We start from the raw sequence: 19,552 nt of genomic DNA, 5'->3' as shown, positions 1-19,552 counted from the left end.
GATGTGTGTGGAAGACCCCTTTTCGCAAATCCGGTCACATATATTGATTACAGAAATCTCCATGGTGGTTTCTTTGTAACTGAACACTCTACAAGGTGACTTCTTCTAATTGCTCTCTCTACAGGGTGAATTGTTTGTAGCTGAACGATCTACAAGGTAACTTCTTCTAGCTGATCTCTCTACAGGGTGATGTGTTTGTAGCTGAATTCTGTACAGGTGATTTGTTTGCAGCTGAGCTCTTTACAGAATGGTTTCTTTGTAGCTGAACACTCTAAAAGGTAACTTCTTCTAACTGATCTTTCTACAGGGCAATTTGTTTCTGTCAGAATTTTCTACAGGGTGATTTCTTTGCAGCTGAACTCTCTACATGGTGGTTTCTTTGTAGCTGAACTCTCTACAAGGTAATTTCTTCTAGCTGATCTCTCTACAGGGAGATTTGTTTGTAGCTGAACTATCTACAAGGTAACTTCTTATAGCTGATCTCTCTACAGGGTGATTTGTTCGTAGCTGAATTCTGTACAGATGATTTGTTTGCAGCTGAGCTCTTTACAAAATGGTTTCTTTGTAGCTGAACTCTCTCCAAGGTAACTTCTTCTAACTGATCTTTCTACAGGGTGATTTGTTTGTAGCTGAACTATCTACAAGGTAATTTCTTCTAGCTGATCTCTCTACAGGGTGATTTGTTTGTAGCTGAATTCTGTACAAGTGATTTGTTTTGCAGCTGAGCTCTTTACAGAATGGTTTCTTTGTAGCTGAACTCTCTACAGGGTGATTTGTTTGTAGCTGAAATCCCTACAAGGTAACTTCTTCTAGCTGATCTTTCTACAGGGCGATTTGTTTGTAGCTGAGTTCTCTACAGGGTGTTTGTTTGCAGCTGAATTCTCTACATGGTGGTTTCATTATAGCTGAACTCTCTACAAGGTGACTTCTTCTAGCTGATCTCTCTACAGGGTGATTTGTTTGTAGCTGAACTCTCTACAGGTGATTTGTTTGTAGCTGAACTCTCTACAAGGCGATACTTCTAGGTTATCTCTCTACAGGATTCCTTGTTCCTAACTGAACTCTCAACAGGGTGATCTGTTCATAGCTGAACTTTCTACTGGGTGATTTGTTTGCAGCTGAACTCTCTAAATGGTGGTTTCTTTGTAGCTGAACTCTCTACAAGGTAATTTCTTCTAGCTGAACTCTCTACAGGGTGACTTGTTTCTAGCTGATCTCTCTACAGGGTGATCTGTTCATAGCTGAAATTTCTACAGGTGATTTGTTTGCAGCTGAACTCTCTACAATGTGAATTCTTCTAGTTGAACTCTCTACAAGGTGACTTGTTTCTAGCTGATCTCTCTACAGGGTGACTTGTTTCTAGCTGAACTCTCTACAGGTGATTTGTTTGTAGCTGAACTCTCTACATGGTGGTTTCGTTGTAGCTGAACTCTCTACAAGGTAACTTCTTCTAGCTGATCTTTTACACTGCATATTTGTTTGTAGCTGAGTTCTCTACAGGGTGATTCGTTTGCAGCTGAACTCTCTACATGGGAGTTTCATTGTAGCTGAACTCTCTACAATGTGACTTCTTCTAGCTGAACTCTCTACAGGGTGACTTGTTTCCAGCTGAACTCTCTACAGGTGATTTGTTTGCAGCTGAACTCTCTACATGGTGGTTGCTTTGTAGCTGAACTCTCTAAAAGGTGACTTCTTCTAGTTGAACTCTCTACAGGATGATTTGTTTGCAGCTGAACTCTCTACATGATGATTTCTTTGTAGCTGAACTCTCTACAGGGTGATTTGTTTGTAGCTGAAATCCCTACAAGGTAACTTCTTCTAGCTGATCTTTCTACAGGGCGATTTGTTTGTAGCTGAGTTCTCTACAGGGTGATTTGTTTGCAGCTGAACTCTCTACGTGGTAGTTTCTTTGTAGCTGAACTCTCTACAATGTGACTTCTTCTAGCTGAACTCTCTACAGGGTGACTTGTTTTTAGCTGATCTCTCTACAGGGTGACTTGTTTCTAGCTGAACTCTCTACAGGTGATTTGTTTGCAGCTGAACTCTCTACATTATGGATTCTTAGTAGCTGAACTCTCTACAAGGTAATTTCTTCTAGCTAATCTCTCTACAGGATGATTTGTTTGTAGCTGAACTCTCTACATGATGGTTTCTTTGTAGCTGAACTCTCTACAAGGTGATTTCTTCTATAGCTGATCTTTCTACAGGGTGATTTGTTTGTAGCTAAACTCTCTACATGATGGTTTCTTTGTAGCTGAACTCTCTACAAGGTGATTTCTTCTATAGCTGATCTTTCTACAGGGTGATTTGTTTGTAGCTGAACTCTCTACATGATGGTTTCTTTGAAGCTGAACTCTCTACAAGGTGACTTCTTCTAGCTGAACTCTCTACAGAGTGATTGATTTTTTTGCAGCTGAACTCTCTACATGGTGGTTTCTTTGTAACTGAACTCTCTACAGAGTGATTTGTTTGTAGCTGAACTCTCTACAGGGTGATCTGTTCGTAGCTGAACTCCCTATAAGGTAACTTCTTCTAGCTAATCTTTCCACAGGGCAATTTGTTTGTAGCTGAGTTCTCTACAGGGTGATTTGTTTGCAGCTGAACTCTCTACGTGGTAGTTTCTTTGTAGCTGAACTCTCTACAATGTGACTTCTTCTAGCTGAACTCTCTACAGGGTGACTTGTTTTTAGCTGATCTCTCTACAGGGTGACTTGTTTCTAGCTGAACTCTCTACAGGTGATTTGTTTGCAGCTGAACTCTCTACATTATGGATTCTTAGTAGCTGAACTCTCTACAAGGTAATTTCTTCTAGCTAATCTCTCTACAGGATGATTTGTTTGTAGCTGAACTCTCTACATGATGGTTTCTTTGTAGCTGAACTCTCTACAAGGTGATTTCTTCTATAGCTGATCTTTCTACAGGGTGATTTGTTTGTAGCTAAACTCTCTACATGATGGTTTCTTTGTAGCTGAACTCTCTACAAGGTAACTTCTTCTAGCTGATCTTTCTACAGGACAATTTGTTTGTACCTGAACTCTCTACATGATGGTTTCTTTGAAGCTGAACTCTCTACAAGGTGACTTCTTCTAGCTGAACTCTCTACAGAGTGATTGATTTTTTTGCAGCTGAACTCTCTACATGGTGGTTTCTTTGTAACTGAACTCTCTACAGAGTGATTTGTTTGTAGCTGAACTCTCTACAGGGTGATCTGTTCGTAGCTGAACTCCCTATAAGGTAACTTCTTCTAGCTAATCTTTCCACAGGGCAATTTGTTTGTAGCTGAGTTCTCTACAGGGTGATTTGTTTGCAGCTGAACTCTCTACGTGGTAGTTTCTTTGTAGCTGAACTCTCTACAATGTGACTTCTTCTAGCTGAACTCTCTACAGGGTGACTTGTTTTTAGCTGATCTCTCTACAGGGTGACTTGTTTCTAGCTGAACTCTCTACAGGTGATTTGTTTGCAGCTGAACTCTCTACGTGGTAGTTTCTTTGTAGCTGAACTCTCTACAATGTGACTTCTTCTAGCTGAACTCTCTACAGGGTGACTTGTTTTTAGCTGATCTCTCTACAGGGTGACTTGTTTCTAGCTGAACTCTCTACAGGTGATTTGTTTGCAGCTGAACTCTCTACATTATGGATTCTTAGTAGCTGAACTCTCTACAAGGTAATTTCTTCTAGCTAATCTCTCTACAGGATGATTTGTTTGTAGCTGAACTCTCTACATGATGGTTTCTTTGTAGCTGAACTCTCTACAAGGTGATTTCTTCTATAGCTGATCTTTCTACAGGGTGATTTGTTTGTAGCTAAACTCTCTACATGATGGTTTCTTTGTAGCTGAACTCTCTACAAGGTAACTTCTTCTAGCTGATCTTTCTACAGGACAATTTGTTTGTACCTGAACTCTCTACATGATGGTTTCTTTGAAGCTGAACTCTCTACAAGGTGACTTCTTCTAGCTGAACTCTCTACAGAGTGATTGATTTTTTTGCAGCTGAACTCTCTACATGGTGGTTTCTTTGTAACTGAACTCTCTACAGAGTGATTTGTTTGTAGCTGAACTCTCTACAGGGTGATCTGTTCGTAGCTGAACTCCCTATAAGGTAACTTCTTCTAGCTAATCTTTCCACAGGGCAATTTGTTTGTAGCTGAGTTCTCTACAGGGTGATTTGTTTGCAGCTGAACTCTCTACGTGGTAGTTTCTTTGTAGCTGAACTCTCTACAATGTGACTTCTTCTAGCTGAACTCTCTACAGGGTGACTTGTTTTTAGCTGATCTCTCTACAGGGTGACTTGTTTCTAGCTGAACTCTCTACAGGTGATTTGTTTGCAGCTGAACTCTCTACATTATGGATTCTTAGTAGCTGAACTCTCTACAAGGTGATTTCTTCTAGCTAATCTCTCTACAGGATGATTTGTTTGTAGCTGAACTCTCTACATGATGGTTTCTTTGTAGCTGAACTCTCTACAAGGTGATTTCTTCTATAGCTGATCTTTCTACAGGGTGATTTGTTTGTAGCTAAACTCTCTACATGATGGTTTCTTTGTAGCTGAACTCTCTACAAGGTGATTTCTTCTATAGCTGATCTTTCTACAGGGTGATTTGTTTGTAGCTGAACTCTCTACATGATGGTTTCTTTGAAGCTGAACTCTCTACAAGGTGACTTCTTCTAGCTGAACTCTCTACAGAGTGATTGATTTTTTTGCAGCTGAACTCTCTACATGGTGGTTTCTTTGTAACTGAACTCTCTACAGAGTGATTTGTTTGTAGCTGAACTCTCTACAGGGTGATCTGTTCGTAGCTGAACTCCCTATAAGGTAACTTCTTCTAGCTAATCTTTCCACAGGGCAATTTGTTTGTAGCTGAGTTCTCTACAGGGTGATTTGTTTGCAGCTGAACTCTCTACATGGTAGTTTCTTTGTAGCTGAACTCTCTACAAGGTGACTTGTTTCTAGATGATCTCTCTACAGGGTGACTTGTTTCTAGCTGAACTCTCTACAGGTGATTTGTTTGTAATTGAACTCCCTGCAAGGTGACTTCTTCTAGCTGATCTCTCTACAGGGAGATTTGTTTGTAGCTTAACTCTCTACAGGTGATTTGTTTGCAGCTGAACTCTCTACATTATGGATTCTTAGTAGCTGAACTCTCTACAAGGTAATTTCTTCTAGCTAATCTCTCTATAGGACGATTTGTTTGTAGCTGAACTCTCTACATGATGGTTTCTTTGTAGCTGAACTCTCTACAAGGTGATTTCTTCTATAGCTGATCTTTCTACAGGGTGATTTGTTTGTAGCTAAACTCTTTACATGATGGTTTCTTTGTAGCTGAACTCTCTACAAGGTGATTTCTTCTATAGCTGATCTTTCTACAGGGTGATTTGTTTGTAGCTGAACTCTCTACATGATGGTTTCTTTGAAGCTGAACTCTCTACAAGGTGATTTCTTCTAGCTGATCTTTCTACAGGGTGATTTGCTTGTAGCAGAACTCTCTACAAGGTAACTTCTTCTAGCTGATCTCTCTACAGGACAATTTGTTTGTAGCTGAACTCTCACATGATTGTTTCTTTGAAGCTGAACTCTCTACAAAGTGATTTCTTCTAGCTGATCTTTCTACAGGGTGATTTGTTTGTAGCAGAACTGTCTACAAGGAAACTTCTTCTAGCTGATCTCTCTACAGGGAGATTTGTTTGTAGCTGAACTCTTTACACGTGATTTGTTTGCGGCTGAATTCTCTACATGATGGTTTCTTTGTAGCTGAACTCTCTACAAGGTAACTTCTTCTAGCTGATCTCTTTACAGGGTGAATTGTTTGTAGCTGAACGATCTACAAGGTAACTTCTTCTAACTGAACTCTCTACAGGGTGATTTGTTTGTAGCTGAACTCTCTACAAGGAAACCTCTTTTAACTGAGCTCTGTACAGGGTGAATTGTTTGTAGCTGAACTATCTACAAGGTAACTTCTTCTAGCTGATGTCTCTACAGGATGATTTGTTTGTAGCTGAAATATCTACAAGGTAACTTCTTCTAGCTGATGTCTCTACAGGATGATTTGTTTGTAACTGAACTCTCTACAGGTGATTTGTTTGTAGCTGAACTCTCTACATGGTGGTTTCTTTGTAACTGAACTATCTACAAGGTGACATCTTCTAGCTGATCTTTCAACAGGGTGATTTGTTTGTAACTGAACTCTCTACAAGAAAACTTCTTCTAACTGATGTCTGAACAGGGTGAATTGTTTGTAGCTGAACTCTCTACAGGGTGATTTGTTTGTAGCTGATCTCTATACAGGTTACTTATTTCTAACTGATCTCTTGAATTCTGTTCAGGGTGACTGCTCTATTAGGATGACTGCTCTATTAGATATCTCGATCTCGCACTTGCTACACCAAGTTGGATTTCGTGTTATAACTCCGTGGCTTTCAGTCTGATTCTTCTACACTATTGAAGAGCCTTTCTAAGATGATTACTCCATCTGTACAGTGAATTTCAAAGCATTACCCCAAGAGGTTTATCTGGTAGGCGTGGCAAGTATTCGTTTTTTATTAGCTAATCTCGGTTGCGTAATTGTTACACACTGTTGGTTTTGTTGTTGTATCTTCCTGGTTTTTACCTCGATTTCTTTCAAACCACAAAAGGTTTGAGGTTCAATAGTTAACCTATTCACCCATCGATTTTCAGCTTCTTCCCATACGCGGTTTACCCTGTAGGCGTGACAACATATTGGTGTTATTTTTCGTGCATAATCGCTCATAACTCTTTGCCTGTTTATGGTATTCCAGCCAAAGTTGGTACCGAGATGCGCCTTTATACCCCCCTTCTGTGTGCCAAATTTCAAGGCAATCGGATAACGCGTTCGCATTTTATAGCAGTTTTTGTAAGTGTGCGAAAAGAGGAAGAAAAATAAAGAAAAAAAAACGAAGAAACTAAGCCAATTTTTGAAGTCGCATATCTCAGGAATGCCTGAAGCGATTTCGCTCAAATTTGGAATGTGGAGTACTGAAGTTGGAGGGAATGTACACAGCAAAATTCGTCTTGTTTCATCAAGGCAGCACAGAGCTACGGAGGTGCGAAAATTGTGTTTTCTTTCTTCCTGTCAATATACTCACGGGGTTGCGCGCCGGCTTCTTGGGCCGCATGACACACTACCGTGTGTCTTGATACTTCAAGCACATGTACACAAACTCACACACAAATATTTATGGTATTAAAACAAATAATGAAAACACCTTGCTTTATATTATAAAACCATCTTGCCTTACTATTACCTAATTTGGTAATATAATATTATGCACTTCACAAGAAATGACCAGACCACACAAACTCATATACACATAATAAACAGTTTAAGCCTCTGAGTAGGGTAGGCTTTAGCATAGTTAGCATTGGGTATACGAATTAGTGTAATGTACTGAGCCTTCTGTGGCAAATGTTCTCATGATCCAAACACTACAGCAAACATCAGTGTATTGCTAAATATACACACATACGTACATCAATATATACTGATACCATCAGTTCACCAAACTGGATACTAAATATAGTAATTATTACAGATATTGTAGTAACATTTGTCTATAGTGCATGTCATCATGTACCATCTACCATAATTATAGTATGTATTCAAGCTGCGAAAAAGGTTGCAGCAATATAAGCTAAATGGAAAAATTAACACTAATAATATCACAATTTCATAAGACTTATTCAGTGACTGGGTCTGCAAAAACCAGACATGTTGGCACAAACTGTACACCATTACATAACAGGTCAGAAACATGTGCGTTTTGTAACATGCATTGGCAAAGCAAAATGGAATATTATAAGGGGTAGCTAAAATCACTTGATCATGCATTGCGTTAAAAGTTATGAGGCATTAAAACTTGAAAAAGGAGGCAGCATTCCCAGGTTCAATCCCATATTCTTGCCCGTGTGTAGCTTTATTTGAACTTAATATGTAAAAGAAATTATTGTACTAACTTTGATCATAAAGGCACAATTGAAGCTACATTTTACATGCTCTATTCCTGGAAGGGGGTGATCATTGTTCCCAGCAAAAACATTTTAAAAATGTGAACTTTGCTGCTACCACCAGCCTTGTTTTTTCTTCATGACAGCTTGGCAGTATTCATAATCCCAAAAATGCCTTCGGAATAACTCCTAACACTTTAAATAAATTTCTAAAATAAACCATTTAATGGAATTTTCTATTGACTACCTTACAACTAGTTTAATTATTGAAAGCAAAATTAATAATCCAAATAAAATACTAGTTTGATGATGAACACTGTACTAGATGCTGACATTAACATTCTGTGGTTTCACTAATTCTTTGTAGTTCTTCATTTCCTATTGCTGTTGCTGTTGTGCCCAACACTTCTAGTGGAGTTTCCCTATGCCAATCACTATAGTCATTCTCTGCATTGTCTGACATTCCAATTGAAGTATCACTAATATTGTCAGGTGGTGTTTCCTTTCTCATGCTGTTATTGCTTATGAGAGGTTGGATCTCAAACATTTCTTTGTCATATTCTGCAGTCCTGAAATATGTGTACATATAATCAATAAAACTTTTGAACTCCTTACTGATTTCTCTTCTTGTAGCTCTTCTGGTAACACCTGATCCCTATGTAAACTGATAGCAACACAAGGAGCAAAACAACTACCAGTACAGAAGATATAATTCCACCAATAACGCCATCACTAAGATCTGGAATATTCTATCATATGTATATATGGCATTGTTTGAACTTACCACTATTACCATCGGTTATATTTCCATCAGTTATATTTCCATTGGTTATATTTCCATCGGTTACATTCACAATAGTGGATACTATACATAGTACAAAAAATTAAATTGTTACAGATACACAGTAACATTTGCTTGTAGTGTATGCCTTCATGTTCTGTTATAGTCAGTTCACATGTTGCAAACATGTTTGCGAGTCTGAATCCTGAATTGTCTATACTAAATGTATGGGATATTTTTTAAAGCCTCATAACTCACTTGTTCTTGCCTGTATGAAAGTGTTTTTTTGATAAACAGTACTAAATATTTGGGCAGCTGGCCAATGTAACAAGAGTTATTAACAACAAATGAGGAGGGCTTAGGTGAATGCGAACTGACTAGTTAGCATATACCATAATTGGCTTTATTTTCATGCAAAAATTTTTTTGTATGATTTATGTGAATGACTGCTCTATTAGAGTAGTTCAATCTTATGTAAAAAAATTTTGTGTAAGAAATTTTCATGCAAGTTTTGCATACGAAAATTATTTTAAAAAGAGCAAATTATAGTATTCATAAATAGCCATGCAAGCTGTGAAAAGATTACAGCCATATTAAAAAAACGAAATGGTTAAAACTAATAATAATAAAAACATGCCCACACAAAAACAGCCAAGCTGTGAAAAAATGGTGCGGCCTTAAAAAGCCTGGGTGAAAAAAGATGTGAAATAAGCCGCCACCTTAGCATTAACATCATTACAGCCATTTCTTGGCTGCCACCTTTGATTTCACAACTTTTTTCACCCAGGCTTTTAAGGCCGCACCATTTTTTCACAGCTTGGCTGTTTTTGTATGGATTTCACTTCTTATAAGGCCCCAAAACCAGCCTATGGCTGACTTTGAGGTTTGTGTTTACTCACATTTCTTCTTTTCTATGCAGATACAATGATGATTATTGAAGACAGACTTATAAATGGATTTCAGTGCATGATTCAATTCGATATTTGATATTATTGTAATACTCTAATAGAATGAACATTTTACTTCTAATATAACATACATAGAATGTTCTAGAACAGTCTAGTACTTCTATTGGTAGATCTATGAAATTGCAAACATTTGATTATAAGTAGATTTAAACTAGAAATTTCATTTATAAAGCAGAAATTAAATGAGGTGATTAGCAAAGGTAGCAGTGGTTCAGTGGTTAAGGTTGCAGGTGTTAGGTATAAAGGTCCCTGGTTTGAACTCTGGTAAATTTTTTTTGATATATTTTGTACAACTTTTTTACCCCATGGTGACTGCTTTATTAGAGTATCTCGATCCCACGATTTTACATTTGTTTGGTTTTTGCTTTATAACTTTGTCGCTGTAACTCTATTGCTATTCAAACTATCAAAAGACACTGCTATGATGATCAGCCTATCTACACACTGATTTTCAAGTTATTCCTATACTCAGTTTACCCTGTAGCCATGACAGAAGTTTGATTTTTTTACATGAATAAACACTCATAACTCCTTGGATTTTCCTCAGATTCACAGTAAACTTGGTACATGAATCCACCGTTACACGCTCTTAATTTGTTCCAAAGATCGAGGCAATCAAGTTACATGTTTGCATTTTATAGCAATTCTTGTAAAGTATGCGAAAATAAATCAAAGCCCTCGTATGGTATAAGAAAAAACGAAGAAATTAAAATGAAACTTTGAATGTCCATATCTCGCAAATGGCTTTTGCGAATTTAATCAAATTTGCTGTGTGGTGCACCCTACCTGGGGGACAGCTATAATGCAAAAATGGTGTGCTTTGGAGAAGGGGCCATGGAATTATGCATGCATGAAAAATCTGTATCCTATAACATGGATAGGCAAAGCAAAACAGAAGATAAAATTGCTTGATCATAAAAGTTATGAGTCATGAAAACTTGGCATATATGTGCCTGCATGCCCATGCCTAATCACATATTATCTTAGCAGCTCTAGTGCAGGGATTATTATTGTACCTAAAAGTAGTCACTCGACTATTTAACAACTATGACATATTAAATTAAAACTTTCTTGGTTTACAGACTAAATTTAAGATTTAAGCTAAACTAAAATGACTGACTAGAAGAGCATTACCAGAAACATGATCACACAATGACCCTCTTAAAGAAATCTCTGGGTTTTTTTCTATCAAGCCATATATGGCTTACATGCAATCTAATTAAACAGGTGGAAAGAATATGGAAACATGGAAATGCGAGTCATTGTTGTTCATCGCTTTGTAACAAGTACACTGCAGTAGTTGCAGTGTTCATTTAACCTTCTCCAAGTAACCCAGTGAACAGACTTTAAATTTTTAGACTATAGGAATTAAGTTATTCCACCTAATGTTGTCATGCATGCCCATATTGTGTAAACATGCATTCCCAGTTTACTATCCTGTTTGGTAAATTGGGCTCAAGCTTTCATTCTAGCAATGACTGCAGAAGCAATCCGAGAGAGTCCACAACACAAGACTTCCTGGTGGGCATGCCCAATACCATAATCCAGACACTTGTTAATGGTCCATCCCTTCAATGCGTAAAATATTATAGTGTGTTTTGGACGGACCTTGATAATCAGGACATATTAAAATTTTTGATATGCAAGTTTCCCAAGATGTCCTTATGACTTGCAAAGGCAGGATCACTGTTTGGTGAGGTTTAATGCTATACTATATTAACATCAATAAAGCTACCTGTCAAGTGAAATTATTCAATTGCACAATTATATGTAATAGGATGGATGGCTGTGGTATTTGGGATTAATAGTTCTCACATTGTAAACAGGAAGGAATAGTGCTCGGCTTTGCCTTGCACTATTTTACACCTTCCTGTTTACAATGTTCCCACTATTAATCCCAAATACCACAGCCATTCGCTATTGCTATCTTGACATCATGCATTGCTGGTGGATGGTGCTCTACAGTGTTGGCCCATACTGACATTTTTTTGCACCGTACAAGCTGTTTTTGACACTATATGTAATATCTTGTGGGTGTTTATGGACAGGATGTATTTAACATTATTACTGATCCCGTGGGTCCTTATATGGTTGTTCTGTTCAGCAAGGTTTGGTAATGAGAGTACCTCATGATCATATGTGACCGGATCTGCGAGAACCTGACACAATCGTGCAAGCCTAAATTTACAATATAACGCGTTGAATACATTGGGTGAAATACTTGCGTATTATTAAAAAAATTCCGTAAAATTTTTTGAACTCCTCTTTCTTAGTGAAGGAAGGGACTAAAAATAAAACCCTGGATATCATATTATTTGCCTGCTCAAGAGGAGTTGGATAATCTTTGTTTTGTTGCAGTAGACCCAAGGATATGGAAGTTATGAGCATTTGTTTATGTCACGTTGAGACTATCGTATGCAATCAATTTTTCTTCACGAATTTCGCCTTTGTATGCAATGAAGAAGGGTGAATAAAGGGAAAACTTACCCAGTAATTGATTCCCCTGTTCATGGCGAACACGATGGTGAAATTTATAGCTCCGTACCTCAATTCGTTGGTAAGTTACAACCGTTTTTGTAGGCACCTGTAATTTATTTTCCCTATACTTGCTATACAAATCGATATTTTTGTTGTTAAGTTATTGGTATATGAGGCTGAAAGAGGCTGAAACTTTGCCAGAGTGTACACTTGGCTAAGTAGATTATAAATATTTAAAACGATCATACAGGCCTTCATCTAGGAAATGACTTGGAGCCAAATCCCACCTTTGTAGACCAGTGCAAACAGAAGTCACAGCAGTGAATTTAAGTGCTTGTAATTCATAATTGCTGTACAAACCAAAACCATTCACCATGATAGGTTGAAAAATTGGTAACACATTTCTTGGACACTGTAGATAATGCCAAAACAACAAAAAGAGATTTGGAAATTATGTAAACTAGGCAGAGACAGTCAAATATTTATTACACACTCATAGTCCGAATCTTCCTTTGGCACCACAGACAAACACATTACCTGAAATGGGATCAGCATTCTGAATCTCAGTTGGCATTCCTGAAGCGGTTGCAGTTTGCACTCCAACTGTTGCAGTATAAGATCTGCCATTCAACAAATCAGTAAACACAGCAAAACTGTCAGTGGTATTTTGCATAGGTGGATCTGACTGTCTTTTCCCACGATTATTAGAAGATGATAGTGTAAGAGTTACTATGTAAAAAGGAAATCCACGAGCCTGAAATAGAGTTAATGGAGTCCAAGTGACTCTGAGAGAAGTAGAAGACAGGCGTTCAAAGTCTACATTTTGTGGTGTGTTATTTGCAGCAAGTTCTTGACTAAAAAATGGCTCAAAATTATTCTCTGCTCCTCTACCAGCAGTGGTATATGCCACTACCATTGCTTGATAAGGTGTACCAGGTGCTGTAGTGGATCAAACAATCAACTTGACACACTAAGAGACATTATACTTACCAAGATTTTCAATATGAAAGCTTCTGTCATTGTCACCTAACATACCACTCATACTTAAGCTACTGTCTTCATACATGGAGTAGATCACTTCATATCCAGTAATAACCCCATTTGGTGTAACAGGTGGATTCCACATGACATTCACAACAGTATTAGATACACTACTGATGGTGTGGACAACTATTCCAGGTGCTGCATATAAACAAAATAATATGCTAATAACTTAATAGCTGTATAATTTAGACTGTAAATATTGAGACAGTTGTACATGTGTTTATTGATGTCATTATTCAACATACACATGTACAGTACACAAGGAGAACTGACAGTTCACATTTCCAATGTATACCTGCCTGACTTGTTCTACCAGATTCTCTAAGACTGGGAACACTTGTCCCTCCTCCAGTAGTAGCAAGGAGAGTTACGTTGACCATCTCATATGGATCCAGTCCAGTGATATCATAAAACTGCATCTGTAGCAACAGATTTGATCAAACAGTTCTTAAAAAAAGAGATGTATGGACTTACTGGTTGTCCATTGTAGTTAACAGTTACAGGATCATTACTGTTATAGACAATAGTATAAGTGGCTAGTATTCCATTAAGTACAGCAGGTCTGGTCCACATTACACGTACTGTACTATTACTAATACCAGTGACAGCAGTGATCACTGGAGGATCAGGAGCTATGATAAATTACAAAGTGTCACATGTTACTATATTAGCCAGCTAATATACCTGCTTGAGCTGTAGTCACTTCATATGGATCACTTATCGGACCATTAGCCACAGTGACAGCAAATATTGTACAAGAGTAGACAGTGAATGGACTAAGACCAGTAACTGATCCCATTGTAGCAGTACCAGTGACCTATAGATGTAAGAAGCACATCAAAAATACATTAAACACAACTTGTCTTACATGTTTTCACCATTCAGACTAGACAATACAAATAATGCAGTACATGCTGCTGGATGTACTGATTTGACAAAATCCTGTACCTCTGCAGCAGGCCTTTTTTTACAGGTACACTTTGCTTCTGCAGACTATAGCTTACACCAGAACATAGACCCTTATTCTACAGTACTAGCATTTAATAACGTTAGTCAATAAGAAGACTTGCTAGAATCAAGACACACGGTAGTGTGTCGTGCGGCCCAAGAAGCCGGCGCATAACACCCGTGAGTATATTGACAGGAAGAAAGAAAACGCAATTTTCGCACCTCCGTAGCTCTGTGCTTCCTTGATGAAACAAGACGATTTTTGCTGTGGACATGCCCCCCAACTGCAGCACTCCACATTCCAAATTTTTTGAGCGAAATCGCTTCGCGCCTTCCCGAGATATGCGACTTCAAAAATTGGCTCAGTTTCTTCGTTTTTTTTTTTTCTTCTTATTTTTCTTTTTCTTGTCGCACACTTACAAAAACTGCTATAAAACTCGCACGCCATATCCGATTGCCTTGAAATTTGGCACACAGAAGGGGGATATAAAGGCGCATCTCGGTACCAACTTTGGCTGGAATACGATAAACAGGCAAAGAGTTATGAGCGATTATTCACGCAAAAAAACACCAATATGTTGTCACGCCTACAGGGTAAACCGCGTATGGGAAGAAGCTGAAAATCGGTGGGTCAATAGGTTAACTATTGAACCTCAAACCTTTTGTGGTTTGAAAGAAATCGAGCTAAAAACCAGGAAGATACAACGAAAAAACCAACAGTGTGTAACAATTACGCAATCGAGATTAGCTAATAAAAAAACGACTGCTTGCCACGCCTACCAGATAAACCACTTGGGGTAATGCTTTGAAAATCGTTGTACAGATGGAGTAATCATCTTAGAAAGGCTCATCAATGGTATAGAAGAATCAGACTTAAAGCCACGGAGTTATAACACGATATCCAACTTGATGCAGCAAGTGCGAGATCGAGATACTCTAATAGAGCAGTCATTCTAATAGAGCAGCCACCCTGAAGAGAATTCAAGAGATCAGCTAGAAATAAGAAACCTGTATAGAGATCAGCTACACACAAGTCACCCTGTAGAGAGATCAGCTAGAAGAAGTTACCTTGTATGGAGTTCATGCAACTATGGAAAGAGATAGTTCAGCTAGAAAAAATCACCTTGTAGAGTTCAGCTACAAAGAAACCACCATGTAGAGAGTTCAGCTACAAACAAATCGCCCTGTGGAGAGATCAATAGAAGAAGTTACCTTGCAGAGAGTTCAGCTACAAAGAAACCATCATGTAGAGAGTTCAGCTACAAACAAATCTCCCTGTAGAGAGATCAGCTAGAAGAAGTTACCTTGTAGAGAGTTCAGCTTCAAACAAATCACCCTGTAGAAAGATGAGCTAGAAAAAGTTACCTTGTAGAGAGTTCAGTTACAAAGAAACCACCATGTATAGAATTCAGCTACAAACTAGTGACCCTGTAAAGACATCAGCTAGAAGAAGTTACCTTGAGAGAGTTCAGCTACAAAGAAACCATTATTTAAAGAGCTCAGCTGCAAACAAATCACCTATACAGAATTCAGCTACAAACAAATCACCATGTAGAGAGATCAGCTAGAAGAAGTTAACTTGTAGAGAGTTCAGCTACAAAGAAACCATCATTTAGAGAGTTCAGCTTCAAACAAATCACCTGTTGAGAGTTCAGCTACAAACAAATCTCCCTGTAGAGAGATCAGCTAGAAGAAGTTACCTTGTAGATAGTTCAGCTACAAACAAATCTCCCTGTAGAGAGATCAGCTAGAAGAAATTACCTTGTAGAGAGTTCAGCTACAAAGAAAACACCATGTAGAGAGTTCAGCTGCACAGAAATCACCCTGTAGAAAATTCTGCCAGAAACAAATTGCCCCGTAGAAAGATCAGTTAGAAGAAGTTACCTTGTAGAGAGTTCAGCTACAAAGAAACCATTCTGTAAAGAGCTCTGCTGCAAACAAATCACCTGTACAGAATTCAGCTACAAACAAATCACCCTGCAGAGAGATCAGCTAGAAGAAGTTAACTTGTAGAGAGTTCAGCTACAAAGAAACCATCATTTAGAAAGTTCAGTTACAAACAAATCTCCCTGTAGAGAGATCAGCTAGAAGAAGTTACCTTGTAGAGAGTGAAGCTACAAACAAATCACCCTATTGAAAGATCAGCTAGAAGAAGTCATCTTGTAGAAAGTTCAGTTACAAAGAAACTACCAGGTAGAGAGTTCAGCTACAAACTAGCTACCTTGTAGAGACATCAGCTAGAAAAATTACCTTGTAGAGAGTTCAGCTACAAAGAAACTATTCTGTAAAGAGCTCAGCTGCAAACAAATCACCTGTACAGAATTCAGCTACGAACAAATCATCCTGTAGAGAGATCAGCTAGAAGAAGTTACTTTGTAGATAGTTCAGCTACAAACAAATCACCCTGTAGAGAGATCAGCTAGAAGAAATTACCTTGTAGAGAGTTCAGCTACAAAGAAACCATCATGTAGAGAGTTTAGCTGCAAAGAAATCACCCTGTAGAAAATTCTTCTAGAAACAAATTGCCCTGTAGAAAGATCAGTTAGAAGAAGTTACCTTGTAGATAGTTCAGCTACAAACAAATCACCCTGTAGAAAGATCAGTTAGAAGAAGTTACTTCGTAGAGAGTTCAACTACAAAGAAACCATTCTGTAAAGAGCTCAGCTGCAAACAAATCACCTGTAAAGAATTCAGCTACAAACAAATCACCCTGTAGAGAGATCAGCTAGAAGAAATTACCTTGTAGATAGTTCAGCTACAAACAAATCACCCTGTAGAAAGATCAGTTAGAAGAAGTTACTTTGTAGAGAGTTCAGCTACAAAGAAACCATTCTGTAAAGAGCTCAGCTGCAAACAAATCACCTATACAGAATTCAGCTACAAACAAATCACCCTGTAGAGAGATCAGCTAGAAGAAGTTACCTTGTAGATAGTTCAGCTACAAAAAATCTCCCTGTAGAGAGATCAGCTAGAAGAAATTACCTTGTAGAGAGTTCAGCTACAAAGAAACCATCATGTAGAGAGTTCAGCTGCAAAGAAATCACCACTGCCCAAATTTCAAGACAATAGCTCTTTCCAATCTGAAGTTATCAATTGTCAAAGTTGGCAAATTGGATGTGTGTGGAAGACCCCTTTTCGCAAATCCGATCACATATGTATTATATATATAATTTGTACATTTACTGATAAAATATTTAAAGTATATACATCTACTTCATCTTTTCGTCTTCCTGTAGTAAAGAAAATAAACATAGGTTAAAAAAGTCCCAAAGCTGGCCATAGGCCGGCTTTGGGGTATACAAATACAAAAAGAAATGAAATCTAATCCAAAACAGCCAAGCTGTAAAAAAAGTGTGCGGCCCTCAGAAAGGCTATGGTGAAAAAAGATGTGAAATCCAAGGTGGCGGCCAAGAAATGGCTGTGATGGTAGGTTAATGGTAAAAATTTTAATAACGACAATTCAGGTGAATTTTTGTGCCGCTTCACAAAATTTACCTGAATTGTCATTATTAAAATTTTTACCATTAACCTACCATCACAGCCATTTCTTGGCCGCCACCTTGGATTTCACATCTTTTTTCACCATAGCCTTTCTGAGGGCCGCACACTTTTTTTACAGCTTGGCTGTTTTGGATTAGATTATCATTAACACGTTTATAGCCATTGTAGGAAACCAATATCTTCATAATTTTGTATGGTTTTGAAAGTTGCACATTTGAAAGAGTTGTTCTGATTTTCTTGGCTTTGGAACTTGCCCTCGATTACTTGGTTGTTCTTTCTATAGGTAAGATAGGATTTGCAAAAAAAGAGAACAGCTTTATAGTACTTTTGCTTTTGATATATGGCTACAGTGGTACAAAATTTCAGACATGCACAGACAACTATACTTCAGAATTCTGTTTCAATGCATTCCAAACAAGTGATATGCATAATAGTAGTTGAAACTTCGTATAAAATTGTCCTTCTTTTTATCCACGCATGTCAACTGTATGTACACAATTTAAGTGACACAGTTTCTGAACACTGGGTGCTCCCTGAGGCTCCATTGTAACAACACACTTGTCTAGTGTGGCCATGTGACCAATGTATTAATCACTTACTATTGTTGATAGAGTTCCATTGCAGGTGATATTATACTGCCGGATCATTCCATTGGCTTCACTGACAGGTAGAGCAGTCCATTGGAATGTAATACTTGTAGTAGCTATCGTAATAGGTCTGAAGTTCATAGGAGCTGAATTGGGAGCTGTGGGTACAGTATAATAAATGGCTTCAAGATCTGTATGTGAAACCTACCTGTCTCATCAGTGGTAAAGCTCATCACTGAAGTACTAGTATTACCTACTGTATTAGTAGCTGTTATAACATAATAGTATCTGGTGAATGGTGTTAGTCCAGTAATGTTGATAGAGAACGAGTCATTTATGGTATTAGTGTCATTGTTCCCCAGTACCACAATACTAGTATTCAGTAGCATCATCATGTTAGTACCATATTGTACTGTATAGTTCTCTTGGTCAAACACAATACTGGGTATACTCCAGAAGATGACAACTGAGTATGGTGCCGTGATGACTTCTCCTAACACCGGAGTGTAGGATGGATCCATTGCTACAGTAAATAAATGTTGCAATTAATTAAAAATGGTAACTATTACAACAACATAGCTTTGTGGGAAATCGTAACATTGGCATGCTACCACAATCTGGTCAATACCAAAGTAGGGATTTTCTTACAAACTATGTTGTAATAGCTACCATCTTTTATATATTGTATACTTTATACTTTTATCACTGGAACCCTACTCATTTTAAAATTTATTGCACTAGTATGTGAATTTTTTTGTTATACCATACCCGTGTGGCTGTGACTGCTGTATTAGAGTATCTTGATTTCTTTGATTGTCTTGTATGCAATAGATTAAGGGACATGTGATTTACAGCCACTGTAATGTACTATAGAGACTCAGTTCACCTAGCCTATAGTACCGATAGAGAAATGATGAGTGAAAGTAGACATAGAATGGGTTACTTTTAGCTCAGTAATTATTAGTTTCACATGTGTTTTAGAGCCAGTTGCTCAGGTGACTTATTGCTAATCTTTTGCCAGAGTGTCCGGCTGCGAGTTAATGTTGTAAGAAGGCTGGAAGTTAGTCTGTTACATCAAGTGAAATACAGTACAATTGAGATACTTGTCAAACTAGTTTTTGGGTGATACTCTTTTGCCAGAAACACCCAAACCTCCCTGTACCAAGACAGAATTAGGGATTAAATGTCCACTACTACATCTGCAGGTGTAGGTGACCTCCTTTGTTTCCCTACTTTTTATTTCTATGATCCCTAATCCAACTTCCTCAATTTTTCCATAAACTTG

At 37.9% G+C, this 19,552-nt stretch overlaps 1 protein-coding gene across 1 annotated transcript in view; it reads right to left on the bottom strand.

Moving 5' to 3' along the window:
* Positions 1-8,166: 8,166 nt before the first annotated feature.
* Positions 8,167-19,552, bottom strand: part of LOC136255724 (uncharacterized) — a 164,386-nt gene continuing 153,000 nt past the window's right edge. Inside the window, exons 32-41 of the mRNA XM_066048559.1 lie at positions 18,476-18,790; positions 18,280-18,425; positions 13,916-14,048; positions 13,706-13,863; positions 13,527-13,650; positions 13,178-13,369; positions 12,725-13,126; positions 8,745-8,825; positions 8,576-8,699; positions 8,167-8,529 (exon numbers count right to left, since the gene is read on the bottom strand). Of these exons, the coding sequence (XP_065904631.1) occupies positions 8,295-8,529; positions 8,576-8,699; positions 8,745-8,825; positions 12,725-13,126; positions 13,178-13,369; positions 13,527-13,650; positions 13,706-13,863; positions 13,916-14,048; positions 18,280-18,425; positions 18,476-18,790 (1,910 nt within the window). The 3' untranslated portion in view covers positions 8,167-8,294. The remainder of the gene's footprint in view (positions 8,530-8,575; positions 8,700-8,744; positions 8,826-12,724; positions 13,127-13,177; positions 13,370-13,526; positions 13,651-13,705; positions 13,864-13,915; positions 14,049-18,279; positions 18,426-18,475; positions 18,791-19,552) is intronic.

This window comes from Dysidea avara, chromosome 5 (assembly GCF_963678975.1).
Source record: "Dysidea avara chromosome 5, odDysAvar1.4, whole genome shotgun sequence".
In the NCBI taxonomy this organism is placed as follows: Eukaryota; Metazoa; Porifera; class Demospongiae; order Dictyoceratida; family Dysideidae; genus Dysidea; species Dysidea avara.
The sequence above is the reverse complement of the archived record's forward strand: the minus strand, read 5'-3'. Positions and strand labels throughout refer to the sequence as shown.